Source organism: Equus asinus, chromosome 17 (assembly GCF_041296235.1).
Source record: "Equus asinus isolate D_3611 breed Donkey chromosome 17, EquAss-T2T_v2, whole genome shotgun sequence".
In the NCBI taxonomy this organism is placed as follows: domain Eukaryota; kingdom Metazoa; phylum Chordata; class Mammalia; order Perissodactyla; family Equidae; genus Equus; species Equus asinus.
Window position 1 is genome coordinate 12,367,989 of NC_091806.1, and position 21,141 is coordinate 12,389,129.

The following is a 21,141-nucleotide window of genomic DNA, read 5'->3' on the forward strand; positions in this document are numbered from 1 at the left end:
CCGGGCCGCCAAAGCAGAACATGCGAACTTAATTGCTGTGCCACCGGGCCGGCCCCACTCCCTTCTAATTCTTAAATAACAATAGCTACCACATACCAAACATTTACTGTGTCAGATACTGTACTAAATTTAATACTCTGATGAGAGGAGGAGTATTCTCATTTTACAGAGGAAGAGCCTGAAGCTTAGAACGATCAAGTAACTTGCCCACGGTTGTGTGGCTGCTAAGTGACAGAGCTGGAAATCGCTCCCATTCTGCCATCCTACCACCCAGCATCTCACTATCCTTAAAAAACCAACTTGCGGGGCTGGCCCCGAGGCCAAGTGGTTAAGTTCGGTGTGCTCTGCTTTGGCGGCCTGAGTTCGGTTCCAGGTGCAGACCTACACCACTCATGGGTGGCTACGCTGTGGTGGCAACCCACATGCAAAACAGAGGAAGACTGGCACCGATGTTAGCTCAGGGCGAACCTTCCTCAGCAAAACCCCCAAAACCAAAACCCAACTAAAATGCTACTTTCATGAATGCTTCCTGGAGTTCCCCCAACTGGATGCGACTTTTCTCTTCTGTGGATCCCATGGTGCCTGGTTTCAACTCCTCTGGGCATCTACTGCCAGGTACAACGGCCATCCCAGCGAGGGTTTCTGAGATTGAGAGAGCACCCTTTGCGAGAAGCAGGCTTTGCGGTTTTACACGTGGCTCCGTCTGATCCTCCCAACATTCCTCGTCTTCATGTTCTTCTCATACGGTTCCTCTCCTCCAAAGCACAGTGAACGTCACAAGGACATGGAGAGATTGACCAGACACCTCTGCATCCTCCACTGCCCCGGCCCAGGACAGCACAGGCTACCCAATAACTGAGGGCTGCATTTTGAAGCTCTAAACGTGGGCCCCACAGGGAGGAAAGGCATGATACTGAATTCCAGTGGGAAGTGAGCAGCCTGAGCGACATGCAGCTCCACCGTCTCCGTTTTCACCCTCTTTTTTCGTTTCCAGCCAGGACATTCTCACCAGTCTTTTCGATGCCAGGAGGGCAGGGACCCAGGCGGGACAGAAAGCAAGTAGGCACAATTCTGTCTCTTGTCCTGATCTAACCTCTGGCTCCTCACGCTACTCGGTGTGGAAATAGACTGCAATACCTAATAGATTTTCCATGGAAATGTGGCATTACCAGAGAAGTCCATTCTTCTGGCTGCCTTGGTGAGGCAGAGGTTGGTGCTAGAAAACTCTCACTCACCGCGTCTTGGAGACTTGGGGAGGGGGCTTCATTCCTTGCGCTCCCTCTCAGGAAGCTGGCGAGTCCTGAGTAGCATCTTCCTGCTTCTCTCCCTTTCCCGTCACTCTCTAAAGCACTGTTCTCCAACCATATTTGGTGTGTGGTACTGATCTGAATCTACTTGAAAACATTCTTTTTCAGGGTTGCAGTAAGTTGCTTCCAGAACAACTGTGGTTTTAAAACAAAATCTGCCTAATTGATCCCAGACAGGAGATTTGGGGCCTGGATTACAGAGGAATCCATTTCTAAGACCAATGCAAAATGGGTTTTTTGAGATTTCGTCTCGTGACCAGAGAATTATGGCAAACTAGTACAGTGTGTGTGGGAGACTAACTCATGCACTGCTAGGGGGCCTCCCCAAGACACCTCTTCAGGCAGCAAATAGATGAGGAAGCTGATTCATATGGACAAAGCTGGTTGGAAGGAAAACACTCTCAGATGCTTTAGAAAATTAATCCCTGTAACCATCAAAGATATTCTCCTGAAAATAAGTTATCCTGTGATTGGTGGCAAAAGAACCTTTCATTTGCAACTCTCCCTCCTAAGAAAAAAATGACTGCAAGGTTCTGACTTTCTGAATTCTGAAGAGACAATAAGATGACAGATCAACAGAGGGGGAAAAAAATAAAAGGAGACATCACATGACATCCTTAGGAAGCCTAAAAGTCTCTGCCAAGGAGATAAAACACATATCCTTGCCTAGATTTAAGAAAAGAAAAAACCCAAAGATAGAAATTACTATAGCACTGGGGAGGCAGCCCAAATGAACCTATCCAATCTGCAAAGATGTTCTAGAAGAATCCATCAGAGGAGCTGACACGTAAATCGCTTTCAAGAAACGTCCTCCAAATGTAGCAGGAGTCCAAATCCAACTGACCGTACTCGCAGGAATAAATCCTTACTGTACAATAACTTAGCTTTCCATCTGCATAGCCCATCGTAATAGTCTAGAAAAGTGACGGCGATCATTTCTATTTTCAGTGGTTTCACCGATTTATTATTCTGCAGAGGCAAGGACTACGTCTTTCCTGATTTAAGACCATTTGACTCTCCTCTGTGGGAGGCCTGTTCTTCGGTTCACTGCTTTGATTAAAATGCAGGGCCTTTTTCCTCAGATGGATGAATTCTCATTTGGTTCACTGGCTACTTGTTTCTTAGCATTTCACTGCATCCAGGAGGCAGTAAACATGCCTTGGCATTCGAAAGACTCAGGTTTGAATCCAGGTCTCAAACTTTAAAATATAGTTTTGAAGGAGCTGCATAATCTAAGTCTCATTTTCTTTATTTGTAAAGTGGGAGTACCAACTCTACCAAAGATTAGGAGAATTAAAACTTAACACGACGGGCTGGACGCTCGTCCTCCCAGCCTGTCCGCTCTTCCTCCTCCCTCACCTGCCACAGCACCTTAAACTGACCGACTTCATGTACTGCTACTTGACCAGCTAGTTTTTCTCTAAAACCCAGTGAGGCTGATGCGTTAGCGGGTCTGTTTTGAAGGGCTAAATATCATTTTTTCCACAGATTTTCAAATCAGAGAGAAGGAATGCCACTGCTGTGTGAACCTTGAAGTTGGTGTTGGATGTAGTTGTCCTGTAGTTATGAGCCTCGGGGAGGGGGAGTTTCAAGGCAAAGACCTCACCCGGGTAGAATGACTATGAGAGACTTCACAAAGAGCTGGCGTCAGAACTGAATCTTACTATATAGAAAAAGTTCAGTGGGGAGACGGAAAGGATATTCTAGATTAGAAATTACAGCAAAGCCGAGGGGTGTCCGGGTAACAGTAAGAAGCTGCGATATAGGGCTTATGCTTAAAGTTTCTTTCATCCTAAGGTTGCTTTTATACCCTAGCATTTTTACAACCATCCCCAAAGTTTCTGGAAACCCCAAGTTCTTTTCTTCAATCAAGGCTTCAGTGACCATCCCACTCCCTTGGGGGAGTATTTCCCGGCAGCGTAGCACAGCACTGCCAGGGCAAACTGCCTGCCCACTTTCACAGGTGCAGCTTACTGGGTAATCCTTACTAAGTATATATTATTTATACACATAATGAGTCAGTTCACTATTTCCTGCATGTGTATCTTAAGAGTACCTTTCACAATGACTAGCCCCTGGATAAACTTCAGACTTTTGATTATGTTAACAGCTTAGAAAATTTTATGGAGGACCACGGGTATAGGACATTACTGGACCTACAGCTTGGATGGAGTTAGACTGGCCGACTGGACTAGTACTTGGAACAATCCCAGGCCCTGGGCGAGACTTTTCAGCAGCCCAACTTGCACAGGCAAAACCGGAGGTTTGGTGCCCTCTGCTGGTAGAGCGGTTCTCACAGTGAGAGAAGCTTCTCAACTAGGAACAAGCAGGCGGGTTTGAGCACAGAAGCCACAGGATAATAAACATGGCACATTTTCCTAGATCATCTTTACTTGAAGATTTTTTTTGGGGAAAAAGTGAGTAATGTAAAACATTTTTATCTTAAAACAAATGCAGATAATATTGAATAGAATATAAAATTTACATTACTTTTTGAGACAAAGAGACATCAAAGACATTTCAAGGTGAGCTCCTCCCGAGCTCCAGGCTGTATTCGTAAACCCTGGGGGAGGAAGGGGACCCCTGCATGCTCACTCTCATATTGTGGGTGCTGCTGCTTTGATGGAGAAGTCTGAGAAGAAGCAAATTAAGTGCTTACTCATTTGGCAACATCCCAGTGGATTATTTAAATAAGTGAAACCATATGCTTTCTCATTTCAAGCATTTTAACCTGCTTTTAGAAGGCCTGAGTAAATAGGAGCATTATGCTTGAGCTGAATGTTATTTCCTCCTAAAGTGACTTTTTTCCCTCCTACAAATGGTGTTTACATGCCTGAGGGTATGACATGCGAGGTGGCCAATGCCCTAAGAACCCTGTGGACTTTAAGTCGCATCACCGGATAGGAAATTATAAATATACTTTCCAAGGGTGTGATTAGGAATGAAAAACAAACTACTCACCTTCTGCAACAACAATAAAAAGGAAAAAACAGAAAAAAACTGAAGAACAGAGATTATATACAGTTGGAATTGCATAATGCTGTCATTTAGGGCCTGGAAAGACTTAGCTCAGATAAGGGGGCTACTGCTGCAGTATTTGCTTTTCATATTATGACAAGACTGTCTTAAGGAAAAAAAGCTGTTTATTACACTTCCTTTCCAAATCTTGCTTAATTCTCCTCTTTTGTTGTTGCTGGTGACCATTTATTATTTCGAAATAATAGACTGAAGGTGTGGATGCCTCATGTAGAGATTTTCTAGGGTAATTTTGCAGTGTTTTGTTCTTTTTTGAAGTATGAGAAACAGGGTGAATCAAATGTGCTTAGAAGCACACAATGGGAGGCAGATTCTGCTGGATGCTGCTGCTTTTAGCGTTTCCTAAAGAAAAGGTAATTTATAACCTCCTATATGGTTTGTCTTATGAATTTTCTAAAGTTTTGCTGAATTATTTCTCTTTCTTCTTGGGATTGTACCTTTCATTTTACAAAGCCTTAAGGTGAGACTCAAATCACATGACAACCTGCCTGTACCTTTAGGAAAACGCAACTTTTTTTTTCTGTTTAAGTAAAATAAAGAGTCTGGAGCAAAAATGTCCCACTTCAGAATAATTAAAGGGAGAATATCACCGGTAAATTATGTTGTGCTGGGAAAAAAAGAACAAAAAAGGCAGACACCAAACACCTCCATTTTCCCAAGATTAAGTGATTATTAAAAAAGCGCACCACACTGTATAGAAATCAACATTCTCTCCCATAATTCTGTGCATCTGGGACTATAGAAATGTCACTGTCCCTGCCCCACATCTTCAAATTAACATTCTCAGGTCACAACAATAAGTCTTCCCAAAGGGGACCTTCCGGAAAAACAAGCTATTTCCTCGGCTCATATTTCCCTGGAAAAAAAATAAAATAAACACAAGTAAAGTCTAGTGTGAAGACGAGGTCAGCCGGTCCAAATCAGCAGAGAACCAAGTGGACATGTTTCCAGGAGACAAGACTAAAAGGACCAAGACGAAAGTGGGACCATCACTACAGAGTAGCAATTTGTACTCTCGACTCAGGCTAAGCTCTTGAGGAACTAACAGACTATAATTATGCCTCATGGATAAGGCAAGAATTTCTTTCTTTCTTTTTTTTTTTTTGAGGAAGATTAGCCCTGAGCTAACATCTGCTGCCAATCCTCCTCTTTTTGCTGAGGAAGACTGGCCCTGAGCTAACATCCGTGCTCACCTTCCTCTACTTGATATGTGGGACACCTACCACAGCATGGCTTGCCAAGAGGTGCCATGTCCGCACCCGGGATCCAAACCGGCGAACCCCAAGCCGCCGAAGCGGAACATGCACACTTCACTGCTGCGCCACTGGGCTGGCTCAAGAATTTCTTATTTAGACAGAATGCCCAGTTTGGATTCTGGCTCTGCCACTTGCTAGCTGAGTTATCAAATGATTCAATATATACAAAGCGCTGAGAACAGTCCTAACATTCACTAAGTGCTAATTTTTATTTATTTTTTAATGGAACGGTCAGGTCTCTAGGGAATACTTACAAAATCTTACAATTAAAGTAATCATGTTGGGAGCTTAACTGAGGAGACTCTGAAGTCAGACAGCGTGCACACAAGCCCCGCTCTCCCAGACACAGGCTGTGTGACCTTGGGTTACGTAATCAGCGTTGTTTGTTCCAAGTCCCAGCGTCTTCAGAGGTGAAGTGGATGATGCAGAACGGCACCCATCCTCACCCGGTTATTTTGGGGGTTACATGAGCCGACACACGGACAGCTCTCAGCATGCCGCCTGATATACAGTAAAAGCCCAACCAACATCTGCTGTTGGCTAAGCTCTTAGAGGACCACTCGTTTGCTCGGTACGGTGTCTGATACCCTAATACATTTCCTATCCACTTTCTTCCTATAGCAGGGGCTTAGTCAGAAAATAGGGGGAGGGCCATCTTTCCTTTTAAATGCGGACCGCAATGGGAGATGTCCAATAGAGAGTGCAAGACTCAGAATGAAACCCAAAATGTTAGGTCTGTACCCAAATCATTTCAGTGTCCTCGCCTGGATTTGCAGAGGGGTTTGTTGGGCAAAAGCAACCACAGCAGCACTCAGGCCTTTTCATTTGGAGTTCAGGCCGCAGAAGCCTGAGCACTGGGCACAAAGGCCTTTCCCGTATGGATCGCTAGTGCAGTAACATAATGCAACAAAGAGCTGCTCCATACAATTCTTCTACACCCTTTAAAAAGGGCTGCCTACTCAAAACAGCTTTAAACTGATGGCCATTTTAAGTGATCCTGCATCAAATTTAGCACACAGCCCATCCATTATTTTGGTTCCTAATAAAACTTCGCCTAGATTAATCAAGAATTTTTGGTTGCAGATGACATACCTCAAAGCAATAACAAACAATAAATTGGAGGCTGGACAAAATCATCCACTAAACAAGACTCTAGCAGTAGGACACCAGCTCTATCAACATCATTGTGACAAATAACGTCATCAATAAACAACTTCTTTCTCAGTTTCCTCTATACTATAGTGTAGGAAAACACCTGAACACATAAGGAGGTTCTGAGGAGTTATCAAGGCCATCATCTTAACAACCAGGATAACTGTCTATCTGGACCCTATTTGTAATCTGAATGTGATCACTCACATGGCTTCTAGATCACATCTTGGGAATCCCCCTTCTTTGTTACCCCTCGTGATGATGTCTAACAGCACAATTTACGCCTATGCCAGAGTGACATCTGGAACACTGTAAAGGGTACACTGACTGGGAGCTAAAGGGTAAGCTACAAGAGCTGACGGGGGATTCCAGAGACATTAAGAAAACAAACAAAAACAAAACAAAACAAAATATGGGGGCAGGGGGAGAGAGAGAGAGACAGAGAGGAAGAGGGAAGAGAAAGAAAGGGAGCAAGAGACAGGGAGGGAGTGAGGAAGGGAGACAGAATGAGAGAAAAGTACCTCTTTCTGTAGCAGGCACCAGCAATCTAGCCAAGAAGTGTATATTGGGGAGTAAGGAGGGGATCCGCCGGCAAGCCTGAAATAGGAAACAAGATTCCCTATTCAAGTTACTACTTACAAAACATTGTCGCAAGAGTTCAGTAAATCTTTGTCAAAATATTCTCTTATCCAGAAGGTTCCCTAGAGGCAATTTTAGTTCTAATGAAACAAATTATAATGGAGCAGGGGAAAAAGCAAGCATCCAAAAAGGATTTCCCTCCCTTATATTTAGGTTTTGAACCAATAAAGAGAAACTTCAATCAGTTACATATTTTCTAAAACATCTAGGTTTTTAATTTGTGGACAAACAAAATTTTAGAACACACAGCAATTACATGATTAAAGAGCAGCGAAAGGGGGTTTAAAAACTAAGTGGTGTTCAAAAGAACCTAAATATAATGGATATCAACAGTAGTGACTACACGCTCTTAGGCAGGTATAACCACAATCACTTCCTCTCTAAAAACTGTCAGGAATAATAACACATGTACCGCATCCTTCAAGCATGCCCTGGACTAACCTGTGGCAGCTGCTCTACAGATCACAACAGAAACAGCATGTGACACGATACGGAATATGCTAACTGTGCGCCAAATTCCACACAGCTATCTATTCAGTATCCTGCTGGAAAACAGTCACATGCCTAAGAGCATCCTGTGTCAGGTACTGGATTCAAACAGAGTTTTGAATTAAATCAAGAGGCAAAACTTCTGTCCAACTTTGGCAGAGCCACTCGGCATGTACAAGTTGGAAATCGATGGTGTCTGCCACACCACCCACACTTCCCAACCAGTACAGTGAAAGGTTTGGACCAAATTTCCTCCTTTTCCTTCTTGAAAACTCATTTTTTCTAAGAAGCCCCCAGCAAAAACAGGCAGAGGTTGTCATTCAATACCTGACAAACCTCTTGTTACTTCTATAAAAAAAGGATAACGATTTCAAACAGAATAATTTCATAAATATCCCACTCTTTTGAGCATAGGATCTATACTACTGGTAAGTGCAGGTTATCTACAAGTAGTTGAGAAATGCTATTTATGCCCTTCTCTATTTCTAAAAGGATATTAGGTATATAAATTGATGCTGTTGGTACATTGGGGCATATAGAGAAAAAAAATCAGGAAATTTCGCAATAATATCAACTGTACTTTTCTTCCCCAAATTTCTACCACGACTGCTCTGCCTGTCAGGCATACAGGCAGCCAACTACTAGAATAAGAAATGTAAGGCACTTACCCACAGTTGTTGACAGCCATAAGATTAGAGACAAGCACAAAGGGATAGGTCAACATACTGGCAAAAAACTGTAAAATGGTAAAAACATAGCTAAGTTATTAGGTAATTTCTAGTCTTCTTTATTCTCTTATTAAGAAAACAAAACCTAGTGACACTGTGGTCAAATATTCTAACAGTGGTTTTGTTTTCTTAATATCCCAGGAAAGATTAAATTTCATATATTTTTTGTTTTTGAGGAAGATCAGCCCTGAGCTAACAACTGCTACCAATCCTCCTCTTTTTGCTGAGGGAGATTGGCCCTGAGCTAACATCCATGCCCATCTTCCTCTGCTTTATATGTGGGACACCTACCACAGCATGGCTTGCCAAGCGGTGCCATGTCCGCACCCGGGATCTGAACCAGCGAACCCCGGGCCGCTGAAGCAGAACGTGTGCACTTAACCTCTGTGCCACAGGGTCAGCCCCTAAATTTCATATTTTTGAGCCTGGAGATGCTGCCTCCCCTTAACATACCACTTCATCTGACATTTTAACAAAAGGCCAGAAGACTTCTCTTATTCTGTGACTGAGTCATTAAATAAAACTGAACTATGTTATTTAAAAGTAAACAATTGCATGCAATGAGGCATTTCAGAACACTCCTGAAGAAAAGAAGAAAACATGAGCCTCCTTCCAAAGGCAATGGCAACTACTTTAGAAGTCAGCTACTGGAAGACTCCACAATGATTAAAGAGGTGAAGTTCTCCAGCGTAGGGTCAGCAAGATGCACCGAGACGCAGGCCTGAGAATCAGAGGCAGAGCGGGGAGGAGAAATACCCACACACCCCGTCGGAAAGCTGAACAGCACCAAACCATGTGGGCTTGTTACGACTGTTACAGGATAGCCCCTGGGTTATCCTGACCTCTGACGAACAGTAACAAATTTGAGAGACCTTCCTGCAAGGGTAAAGGAACCAATCTGGGTGCTTTAACATAGTGACGGCACAGGCCAAATTTAAAACAAAGCAAAAGACAACTCTTCCTAGAAGGGTAAGAGGATTTAAAAAACTCACTCCTGTGACAGCTTGGGAATAACTCTTCATTTCATTCATGGTGGAAACCTAAAACAAGAATGAGTAAGAAAATTAGGCTGATATTTTCAGTTCATCGTCCCCAACCATATCAATATATTCTCTAAATTATTACTTTCTTTGACAGCTTGAAAATTAATTTCAAGGATGAAAACATAAAATACTGATTATGAACATAAAAAGGTGGTCAAAATGATCAACTTGATTCAACAGTAACAGACAAATTCATATTAGACCAAGATGGCTTAGGAACAAAGGTAACAGCCTCAAGACTTCAAAAACAAAAGAAAATGAGAATGCTAAGCTTTTACCATGTCCTAGAAATACAATGCCTGGAAATGACATATACCGTACAGCCGAGGGACCAGTCACTACCTCTGCACACACCTAGATGCACCAGATGCTTTGGAGAAGATGGGTCTCTATACTCAACAGGTGCCAACCCCAGGGGTGTTCTGTTTCCACCAGGCTATAGAGCTGCCCGTGTGCAAACGGGCCACAACTGCTGAGGCGGGGAAAACACCACCTCTAGGGATGGCTCATTCTCAAGACCTCCCAGGCTAAGGTTTCTAGAAAGCCTAATATAGAGTCCCTTGAACACTTCAGATGGGACGAAACACCCTGAATACACTACGAAACTGTGCTGCTCCACGGTGTCCTCTGAAATTGGGTGTCAATAGAGACATGAACTCCTTGCAGCACAGAGACAGGGCTGGATCGCTTGGGCTTGCTCTGCCACACCCTCGGGACTTTTGAGGTGCATCTCTCTATGGTACACAGTATAGGGCATCCCATTAGCCTCTGAAAACGTGCCTGGTAATGTTTAGCTATATAACGATGAGTCTGGCACCCGAGAAACTGCCACCTTGCTTGAAAGCTAACCCAGCTGTCGGGTGAAGAGAATAAAGTCAGCACCGGCACATCCCATCACGGTCCCAACCTACCCCGCTGTCCAGTGCGTAGGTATTGACGAGGTAGGCCAGCGAGTTACACAGCCACAAAGAAATGATGTCACCTAGGAGGCGAGGAATAAGACCCCTACGTGGAGAAACAACAAAAATAAGAAAAACCAGGAAACGTGATCAACAGAAAGATAATGCACTCAGTACAAACACTTCTCAAAGAATTAGAGATTTCAAAACATTCTAGAGAACTGAAAAGATATCGAATACTGATTCTAGCCCTCATAACCAGTTCATTCTAGTTAATCGTACTTGAGGCTAATCTCTACCGACTTTCATTCCCATTTTTGAAATGCAGGTCAGCTACACCCCTCTAAGCTATGGCCAATGGCTCACTTTACAAATATTAATAACTATAAGCAGGGAGGCCAAAAATTTGCCTACTTCGGAGAAGAAACGTAAATATGGTTTTAGCTAAACGACTTGATATTCAAATTTGGCAGGGCAAAAGATGAGAAAAAACACAAAATGAGAATTGCCCAAACATAGATATAGGTGAGAGACATCAAAAACACATTTCCAGGGCCTGGGTGACCTAGGTGAGGCAGCCCGGAGTAGGGGACCAACATGATCCCACCGACTGAAGACCAGCCTTCAAATGCCACTTCCGTCACTTACCAGCTCTGTGACTGGCAGCAAACGAACTTCCTGGGGCATCAGTTTTTTAAAAAAAAATCTCTAAAATGAGAATAATAGCTGTCCTGCCTATCTCCCGGAGTATTGATGAGACTCAAATAAGATCAATTATGCAGAAACATTGAAAATTTAAAAGGACTATTTAGTTGTTAATGCAGTTTTAGCTGTTAATAGAAGAATGAGGGTAGTAGTCTAAGTTCTTCCGAAGTAAATTTACGGGAATGCATACAACCTTGCAAAAACATTCTCTCAGGATAAGGAAGATATATATAGGATGATTTTTCTACTTTTCAAAAATTAATTTTCCTCATTTTATCAACTGCACATAACCGGGAACTTACTATAAGGATAGAAACTTGGAATGAATTTATTTGTTAAAGAAACAAACAAAACCCGCATTTCAAATGTTTTACATGTTCAGAAGCAAAAGTGTTGGATCTTTACAAGAGATTTTAGCCAAAGGGACCCAAAAAGAGCTCAACATGAAATAAACCCAGAGAGCACATTTTCTCCAGGGATTACACAAAGAATCACGGCCTTATTTTCATTAAAGCTTTCTATACGCACAAAAATCACATAAATCAAAATTTACTCACGCAAAAAATCCTAGGATGCCCTCTTCCCGATAGATGGTTACTATGGAGTCACAAAGTCCACTAGGTGCAGAAGCAGGAAAGGTAAAATACATTATTTTGGAGGCATATTAAAAAAAAGTTCAATTATCCCTTTTGACAAGGTCAAATTTACACCCCTCCCCTCCCTCTTTTCTACCCCCCTCACTCTGCAAAGACAGCTGAATTTGGAGATAGAAATGGAGATATTGCTACTAAAGGGTGCAGTCACATGGAGTCAGCGTGAATTTTGGCTTCGGTGTGCCTGCAACTTACTCTGAGATCCTGGGTAGGCTCCTAAACCCGCCTGTGCCATTTGCTTCTATTTCACTGGTTTTTATGCAAATGATATAAGATATATCTGTTCTGTAAACTCTAAGCCATCATAAAAATGTAAAGTACTAATTTCCCTAATACTTTGGCTTCAACAGATATCTGTGAATATATGAAAACGAAAAGACTTACCAGTACTTGGATTCTCTGCCAATGAATTGTACCATTGACCTCAGAGTGATCACTGCAGAATAGAGAAAAGATTTTCAAGATTATGTTCAGATAAATTTCAATAGCTTTGAAAAAACAAAAAAAGTTTTTTCCACCTAAAGACACTTTGCTATCTGGATTAATAGGATAAAAGCCAGAACAAGGAAGCAAACAAAAAACATGCATGCAAGGCACTTTAGTGAAGTCCCATGTCAGCCTATCTAAGCCGTTAGGAGAGATCATGTTATAGAAGAAAGGTAAGAAATCAGACTTCAGTTATCAACTGCAAACATACCATGGAAGGGATGTGTGATGAGGGTAGCAGCAGACCGAGCCATCATCTCTCGAGTGGTCTAGAAACAATCAACACACACTTGAAATCTAAACAAATGACACTCGAATTCCTGGGAAGTACCATGGGTGGATACAGTAGAATGAGAAAGTGAGCGACACTGCCCTCCGGCCCTGGAGTCAGGAGGGCTGGCTTGAATGGGATACAGTATAACACACTGTCATTGATCATACCTCTCACTCATGGATTTCACTGCTCTGTTATAGTTATTTCTCAAAATTTCTCTGCAAAGCGGATTTCTGATATCATCTCAATTTTACAGATAAGAAAAACAAAAGCAAAGAAACAGGGAGGGTCACCAGCCGATAGTAACCGAGCTGGAACAAAACTTCGAGGCCTGTATTTAGATGATTAAGTTGTTCTCTCATTGTGAGTGATTTCAGAGACTCTGATATCTACGCTAGACAAATGTCAGGCTCTATTTAATCTGTACCTACATCTCAGGGAGAAGAGAACAACTCTGATTGGTTTTTCAACCACAACTCTCTAATTGTGCAGTATCTAGAGCTGTTCTATTTATCCTAGTCTATCTTTCTTGTCCAGGACTCTGTAAAGAGGTAGCAAAGAAAATTAAATTACAATACTTGGAGGGAGGGTGTAACTATAGCAGGTCTGTCATTCATTTTTGCATTTAAACATTATCTTCAGTCACTTAGTTAAGACATTCCTCACCCCTCCGCCAATGATAGTTCTGAAAAGATTCTGTGGGACAGGATGGGCTAACTAAAGTCAAGATAATACACAATGCGTATTAATACATGTATGTCTACTACTTTTAAATAAACTCACTTCACGAAAATTTACAGAAAACAAAGTTGATTCATCTGACACCTAGAGCCGCAGTAAGGTTTGTTTTGGAAGCTGTATGTTAGAAGGCAGCATTTACTGGAAAACTGCGACCTCACCAAAGACAATCAGACAACGTACAGCTAAGAAATAAAAGAGGAGTTCTGAACGCCATAAATATCAAGTCCGGCATGAAACAAACTCCAGTGGCAGAAGATGGGGCTGGGAAACGGGCGTGGAGGAACATTCTGAAGTCAGAATAACGCTGTGAAAGCATTTCTGGATATTTAAGAGCCAACACACAAAGGGCCTGGCCACTATTTAACACTTTTGTGCTAGAAGTTTTCAACTCTATTAGAAGACTTTCCGTAGAAACCACTTCAATTCTAAAGATGAAATGAGTGGGCAAAATTAGTTTCCTTGAAATGCCCCATTCCAAACGGCAAGCAGTGCCGTCTTCCTCCCTTTTTTGTATTATCCATGTAATAAAGCCCAAATTAAACTGAAGGTTTAATTTCATTTGGAACAGACACTGAACATACGGGCCTGGTGATCATGCATCTACAAGTGTACACACTCTGACTTAGGGAAATACCGTAGGACAGAAAGCATCTCTTACCTCCTTGATAACTCGGTCAAAGGAACACGACACTTCTTTCTGTACATTTCCAGGTCCTAACTCCTGGAAGTCAAAGTGAAAGAAGACAGATATCTTGATGGTTTTAAACAGAACTGTTCGAACTGGTCGCCACCCTGTATGCAACACACACTTAGACGAAAGGGAAACCGAGCGCTTGTCCCTTCTCCTAAAGAGGACCAGAGAGCAACAACGACTTGCAAGGGAAATGGGCCCATGCACGCAAATCGGCTCCAACATACCTCAACCTTGTCACACTCCTGGTAATGCTACAAAGGAAGAGAAAAGAAAGGATGGTCAGGGCTCTCACAGTGTCATTGAGAGAGGACATAAAATGAAAACTGTATTGGTAGAAAGTAAAATAGTTGATTTTTTTTTTTTTTGCTGCAAATCTCCAATTAACTTCTATTTCTCATTAATCAACTAGAAATGTGTATCTAACATGATCACGTTGCTAAGTTTAACAAATTGGTCAGCTAGAGGAACAAGCAAGTGCTCATAAAATTCTTACCTAAAAGAAGAAAAAAGAAAACAAAAGTTCAAGAACATTATTTGCTGAACATACACATCTAACAGAAAATAAATTGGTAAAAACACAGCCCATGACTAAGGCTATGGAAAAAGCCAGACCAAAACCAAATTAGGGCAAGACTTTTCTTCACTGTACAAAAGAACAGAGTTGGTGCTGAGTCTCAACAGCTGAAATCGTCTCATTTTTCCTTTCTATCTTTTTCTAAAAGAAGCAAGAGAGATTTTTTTCTCTTTTAGGGAAGAGAACATGCATACCGGCAGAGCTCAGAAGAGGAAATATTACTTGTGGTCTATTTCAGAAACAGAAGATGGACTAGGTGAAACAAAAGAATCAGACAACTGACCTCCTCGCCACACCAGATTAAAAAAATAGACAACATTTTCTTTTGTAAAAAGAATTATATTTTTAAAAAAATCAGGGGCAAGAGAACAAACATCAAGATTAAGCAAAATGTTTTTCAGTCAAATTCCAAGTCTTTGGCTAGAATTAATTCTAATAGTTTCAGGTATCTTTCAAAATTCTCACTCATTTCTAGACTTTGCTTTTTACTCTACTAATAAAATTTTCTACCTGCCTCTTCTAAATTATTCTGAACACGATTTCTATTTAATTCTTGCTTAGATATACAGAACTCTTTCTTATAAAGGCTAACAGTTTCATCAATCCTGAATTTGTCTTTCTTCTTGACTGTATAAGCTGCTTTTGATACTAAGTATAGTGCTGATCCTCTGTTATATTTCATTTAGCTACATGTGAAACACAATTCAGGGTACCTGGTTACCTCAAGTTTGTCTTACTTTTCCGTTACCTAAAGGAACTTGGTCTTAAGTGGTAATTCACTTTTGCTCAAAGTCTAAACATAAACCTCTTTGACTAGATGACAGCTGCCTTCCTATATGTAAATCTCACTTAGGAAACCTCAACACTTTCTCTGAGCCCAGAGTAGGGTGTGGCTGGAAAAGAAAGAGTAGTAATCAAGCCACAAAAACATCAGCCCATTAAGACTCCATCACTGACCATGGGCCACCAGAAATGGTCCGTCTGTATTCAGTCCACAGGCATGACAACAAGAATAAGTGGAAAGGATAACAAAACGACTGAAGGGTGAAATAGCTTCCTCTCCAATTCAAACCAACAAAGGCTGAGGAGAATTTAAAATCAATTCGATCATGAAATTGTTTAACAAAAATCATGATTTACTCATCAGATAATTAGAATCACGGGCAACGCTGAAGCCTAAAAAAGTACACGGAGAGTTGTACCCAATACTATTTAAATAAGCAGCTAGCAAACATTTGGAATTTAGCACACCTGATCCATTATACAGGTTGAAATTATTATATAGATTTGGTTAGCATACCCGCTAAATTTTTTGAGAGTTACAGCAGAGAGTATGGCATACCCTTGCTGCCAGTAGGAGGCAGAATAATGAACTAGAAAACCCGTCAGTTTCATATTCTCATCCATACTTACGCTGAACAACCTTCCCGTGAACTGTTCTAAATGGTACAGAATTTATATTCATAACATCTTTATAAATACAGCAAAAGACAATTCTGTGTGACCTACGTTGTAACTGACGCAACAGAGAAACCAGCAAAATCAAAATTATAAGCTTTAGTATATGAAGTTAAAAGAAGCTGGCAAAACAAAGGGACCAGTAGGAAGAACGAACTGTAACTTTGATGTTTTTAAAAACATTTTATGAAGCATCTCAGACAGAGAGAAAAATTACGAAAATAATTCAATCATATATCTACCAATGAGGTTAAAGAGATGTCAACATTTTGCCCTTTTCTTAAGATCGTTTGCTTTCTTAAAATAGAATGCCACAGATATAGCTAAAGTTCCACCCCTCATCTTTTCTCCTCTTCCCCAAAGCTAACCATTATCCTGCAGGTCATGTACACTCTGGTGAGGATTTTTTTTTTTTTTAAAGATTTTATTTTTTTTCCTTTTTCTCCCCAAAGCCCCCCAGTACATAGTTGTATATTCTTAGTTGTGGGTCCTTCTAGTTCTGGCATGTGGGACGCTGCCTCAGCGTGGTTTGATGAGCAGTGCCATGTCCGCACCCAGGATTCGAACCAACGAAACACTGGGCCGCCTGCAGCAGAGCGCACGAACTTAACCACTCGGCCACCGGGCCAGCCCCTCTGGTGAGGTTTTTTTAAAAAAAACTTTCAAATTTATGCAATATAACACACGTACAGAAACACTGCACAAAATACAAATGTACAATGTAATAAACAATTAAGAAGCAAATAGCCACGATCCAGGTGAAGGAAAATCACATCCATTACCCAGAACCCCATGCATGGTCCCTCCTTCGCTCCCTCTCCCCACAGTCCTGACTTTTATATTTATCTCCTTAAGTTTTTTTAAAAAAATAAGTTTGTAACAGAAAAGATTTTACTAGAAATAAGAGGAAAAGAACTTAAGAAATATGCATGTTTTAATCAGTTTCCTTCCTCTTTCAAAGAAATAAAACGAGCTACAGGAAATCAAGTAAGAGTGTCTAATTTCTGCTCAGAATGGTTCAGAGGAAGAAGGTTGTACAGGTCAAAACCAATTACTTCGTTTTCTACAAACTCAGGAAGCATTAAGAACGGGTATTTAGATTAATGTTTTTCAAGAGAAAGAAAGGCCATGGTTATAAGTATATCTTCGAAATTGCCCTTCATCAGTGGAACTAACTGCGCATAAGAGGTAATCGAAATCTACGAGAAAATTACCTGATTCTCTTCTTACCTGTAAAACTTTCCCATGGACCACAGTTCCAAGGACTCCTGAACACAGTCTTGGTGTTAAGCCTGTGAACAACCCACGCTTCCCGTCGATGCTCGCGATGTGCTGGGCTGGGAACACAAGTCAGAGATTTAAATTCTACTTGAAAGAAACGGTTACATAGAAATTTCAAGGGAACACGCTTTCTACATATTTTCTTTCAGTAAGTCCTGCCTATAAACAGTCCTCAATGTCACCTATTTCCAAATAAATCAAAGACACTTACCGTAACAAAAGAGACCAGGAAGCTGACATACTTGCCGCCCAAAAATATTTCGTCCTATTGTTGGAGGAAGAGGCTCATATCCCACCTTTAAAAACAAGAGGATGCATCAGTTCTAAGCGATATTCCCAGGATTGCCTTGGCTGCAAGGTCTTGAATAAAGAACAAAATGAGAGTTATAATTTTTAACACTAGTTAAAATGTAGTGTATGTTTTCCAAGGCAATTATGAAGTACCACCCTCATCAGTTTTTTATTCTGTCAATTGATAAGACTGGTTTCAACAAACTCCAAGTTTCCTTTTGGTTCAAATTCTACAAAGTAAGCCACGTAGCTAAGACAGACTAATATAGAACTGAAAATAAAATAAGGAAGTTTTGTGTTAGGAAAGCTGCAGTTTACTGAGGAGGTCCAAAAATATTTTCTAAGGAAAACCTAGTGCATTTTTTTATATTTGGATAAAATGAGATGGCGAAGCCAGCATCAACTTCATGTGTGGTTAGATAAACAAAACACTCAAAGGGCAAATGCAGATACAGCTGGATAATTCACTTGGGAAATAATTACAAGCGAAGTCCAAGTCAAACAGGCAGACTGTCATTCACAACCTAGTGAAGGCCATTTTAGAGTTAATGATTATCATTTTATTTCTACAATATATTCAGGATTTTCAATGCTAAAGGGATACTCTTGAGAGAATGAATGCTGTAGGACATGGTTTTGACGCTCTATTGATGTGATTCTTAACTCGTTCAATGAAGTAACTCCTGACTGAGCTCCCCGGAAGTGTTATCGTGCAACTATTTTTAAATCTGAGTATTTGGGAATTTCACCAAAACCCCTGAGACACTTGGCAACACATAGATGTTGTATAATCAGGATTCAGGATATTCAAGTTTTTGAGGCATGAGCTCTGAATGTCACTAGAAAACTGGGGCTCCTGGAGAACTGAGTAATGGGTTCATGATTTACTGCAAAATGCTGTCAACTCAGACCCTATCTAGCTACAAACATGCCAGTTCTGTTTTAGACATCCATTGAAATACTCCATTTCAATCAAAGTCTTTATTCTTGGTTCAAATAACATTTTGCGATAGCCTTTTACATATAGAATCTGAATCCACACCAGTCAACTCACCAACACATAATGTGGATTAGCATTAAGTCAAGAATAAGAAATACGGCCTTGGGCCGGCCCAGTGGCACAGCGGTCAAGTTACTACGTTCCACTTCTGGTGGCATGGGGGTTCGCCAGTTCAGATCCCGGGTGCAGACATGGCTCTGCTCGGCAAAAGCCATGCTGTGGTAGGCATTCCATGTATAAAGGAGAGGAAGATGGGCATGGATGTTAGCTCAGGGCCAGTCTTCCTCAGCAAAAAAAAGAGAAGGATTGGCAGTAGTTAGCTGAGAGCTAATCTTCCTCAAAAAAAAAAAAAAGAAGGAAAGGCAGCCTCCCCTAGCGTCTTACGTATTTTTGACAGTTAAGGTAGATGGTGAGGACAGGGCTTCTAAAAACTGCTCCTGTCCTTGGCACAACGCATGAGGTAATTATGTCAACTCTCAACAAAGGTTTAAAAAATGAATGACCTGCCCATCACAGGGAAATTTAGAAAGACAACTGAAAATACTAATAGTCTATCATTACCTAAAACCTGGCCTACTTGCCTGTGAATATAAAACACCACTTAAGAATTATTTCACAGTAGATGAGAAACTAATATATGTGCTGAAACTCGCTAAAACTCTTTCAGCTGAGCTGACTCCCGGCTCAGACAGATGTGATTTTCACTGTCATGAGCTGCTGCTGGAGAGCGCTCAGCGGATCCTTCCGAAATTGGACTCAGCGACCACTTCATCACCACTGCTGAATGAGCTCCTTGTGTTTATCTGGGTATCTGGTGCTAAAATCTCGGAACAGAAGAGCGGCAGTATCAGCAAAAAAAAGAAAAATAGCCATTAAAATGTTGGCTCCCCTCTAATTTCAAATTTGTCTTCAACAGATTTCATGTCTTGCGTCTGAGGCGGGGGAGGAGAGGTGAACGCTAATTTCAGCGGGGCGAAGGGGCAGGTGGGGAAGCCCCTGGTGGAGACCGGCCAGGATCAACCTCAGGGAAGAAAAAACAAAGTTGAGAGGAGCCGCAGGGCAGGGCGGCAGTTGGCTGCGGGGACAGGAACGGGCCGCAGCGCCTGGCGGGGAGGCGACAGCTCGGGGAGGCCCACGGGCTGTGGACGGGCCGCGGGCGGGGAAAGCGGGCCCTGCGGGGAAGGACGGGGCAGCAGAGGAGCGGCATCTCGGGAAACCGAAGGCCCGGGAAGGCTGGAGCCGATCCCCAGGCGCCGTGGGCAGCGGCGACCGAACGGGGCGCCAGGCGGGGCGGGGAACGGCGACGACTCATACCTGGATGAGCACCTTCACGTACATGAGCGGCTGGGACAAGATGGTGAGACCGGAGCCCAGGAGCACCTGACTGGCCGCGTCCGCCATGATGGCACCCGCGGACGGACAGACAGAAGGAGCCACCAAGCGACCGAGCCGGTCCCGGATCACGTGCCAGGGCCGCCGGCTTCACTGACCCGCCCGCGGCGCGCGCGCACGCACGCACCGGCGCGCTCCTCCCCGCCCCGTCCCCGCCCACCGCCCCGCCCCGAGAAACGGCAGGCGCTCGCGAGCGGGCGCAGACGGCGGGGCGGGGCTTACGGGCCGGGAGCGCATGCGCCTTGTCGTAGGCTCCACGCCCTCCGCTAGGCGCGGCGGTTTCTCTTGCGCTTGCGCAGCCTGGAAGCTCCCGGAAGAAGGATGGGCGTGACAATGGGGGGTGTAACCGTGACAGCAAAGGCAAGGTCAGAGGAATAAAAAGAATTGAAAAAGCTTCTTCGTTATGCCTTGCCTCTGCACTTGCCCTTTGGGCACCAGCAAGATCTAAAGGATGTTTGTCAGAACTGTAAACAATCTAACGACTAACAAAAACTGGATGTCTGATTCATGCATGCATTCAATTAATGTTACCTTCTCAGAAATGCCTTCTCTGACCTCTATCTAAATTTACCTCCCCCTATTTCCTACCACATCGTCCTGTAGCACTTATAGATGTCTGAAATTTACTTTTTGTTTCCTCCAGTGGAATGTAAGCCCCATGAGTTCAGGAACCAGGACAGCCTTAGTTCATTGCTGTATATTCAGTGCCTGGCACATACTAGATGCTCAATAAATATTTATTGCATGAAAGAATTATTACTGGAGTGCCCACCAGGCTACAGGCTATTAGAGGTGTCAATGAAAATAATCCATAACCAATCTATAAATGAAAATTTGGGAGAGTTTATTCTGAGCTAAAATCTGAGGACCATGGCCCGGGGCCTTTCTTCCTGAAGGAAGAAAGGGCACCAAGGAAGTGAGGTATACAGAGTGGTTATATACCCCCAAACAGGCTGTTTCACATATGATTGAAATGTCCCTCCCTCAATAGTCACAAGATTGCCCTGTTGGCACAGCGCTTCATGGACACAGCAGGTAGTGGG

The 21,141-nt window shown here is 42.5% G+C and overlaps 1 protein-coding gene across 1 annotated transcript; it reads right to left on the minus strand.

Annotated features, from left to right (window-relative positions):
- Positions 1 to 4,716: 4,716 nt before the first annotated feature.
- MTCH2 (mitochondrial carrier 2) lies at positions 4,717 to 20,370 on the minus strand. Its single transcript, XM_014861363.3, has 13 exons — positions 20,021 to 20,370; positions 17,627 to 17,711; positions 17,365 to 17,471; positions 14,327 to 14,353; positions 14,067 to 14,129; positions 12,605 to 12,662; positions 12,292 to 12,343; positions 11,812 to 11,871; positions 10,562 to 10,655; positions 9,600 to 9,647; positions 8,548 to 8,615; positions 7,273 to 7,348; positions 4,717 to 5,199 (listed from the first exon to the last, which is right to left on the minus strand). Exons 1-13 carry the CDS (start codon positions 20,105 to 20,107, stop codon positions 5,113 to 5,115), a joined length of 912 nt encoding a protein of 303 aa, XP_014716849.1. The 5' UTR covers positions 20,108 to 20,370; the 3' UTR covers positions 4,717 to 5,112.
- Positions 20,371 to 21,141: the final 771 nt, after the last annotated feature.

What these genes read in the sequence shown, in the direction of transcription:
- MTCH2 (XM_014861363.3), bottom strand. Translation starts at nt 20,107, where the DNA reads ATGGCGGACGCGGCCAGTCAGGTGCTCCTGGGCTCCGGTCTCACCATC. An exon ending in AGGAGTGTGACAAGGTTGAG is followed by an intron (nt 14,130 to 14,326) that starts GTATGTTGGAGC and finishes TTTGACTTCCAG; the next exon opens with GAGTTAGGACCTGGAAATGT. An exon ending in CCTACGCACTGGACAGCGGG is followed by an intron (nt 9,648 to 10,561) that starts GTAGGTTGGGAC and finishes TTCTTGTTTTAG; the next exon opens with GTTTCCACCATGAATGAAAT.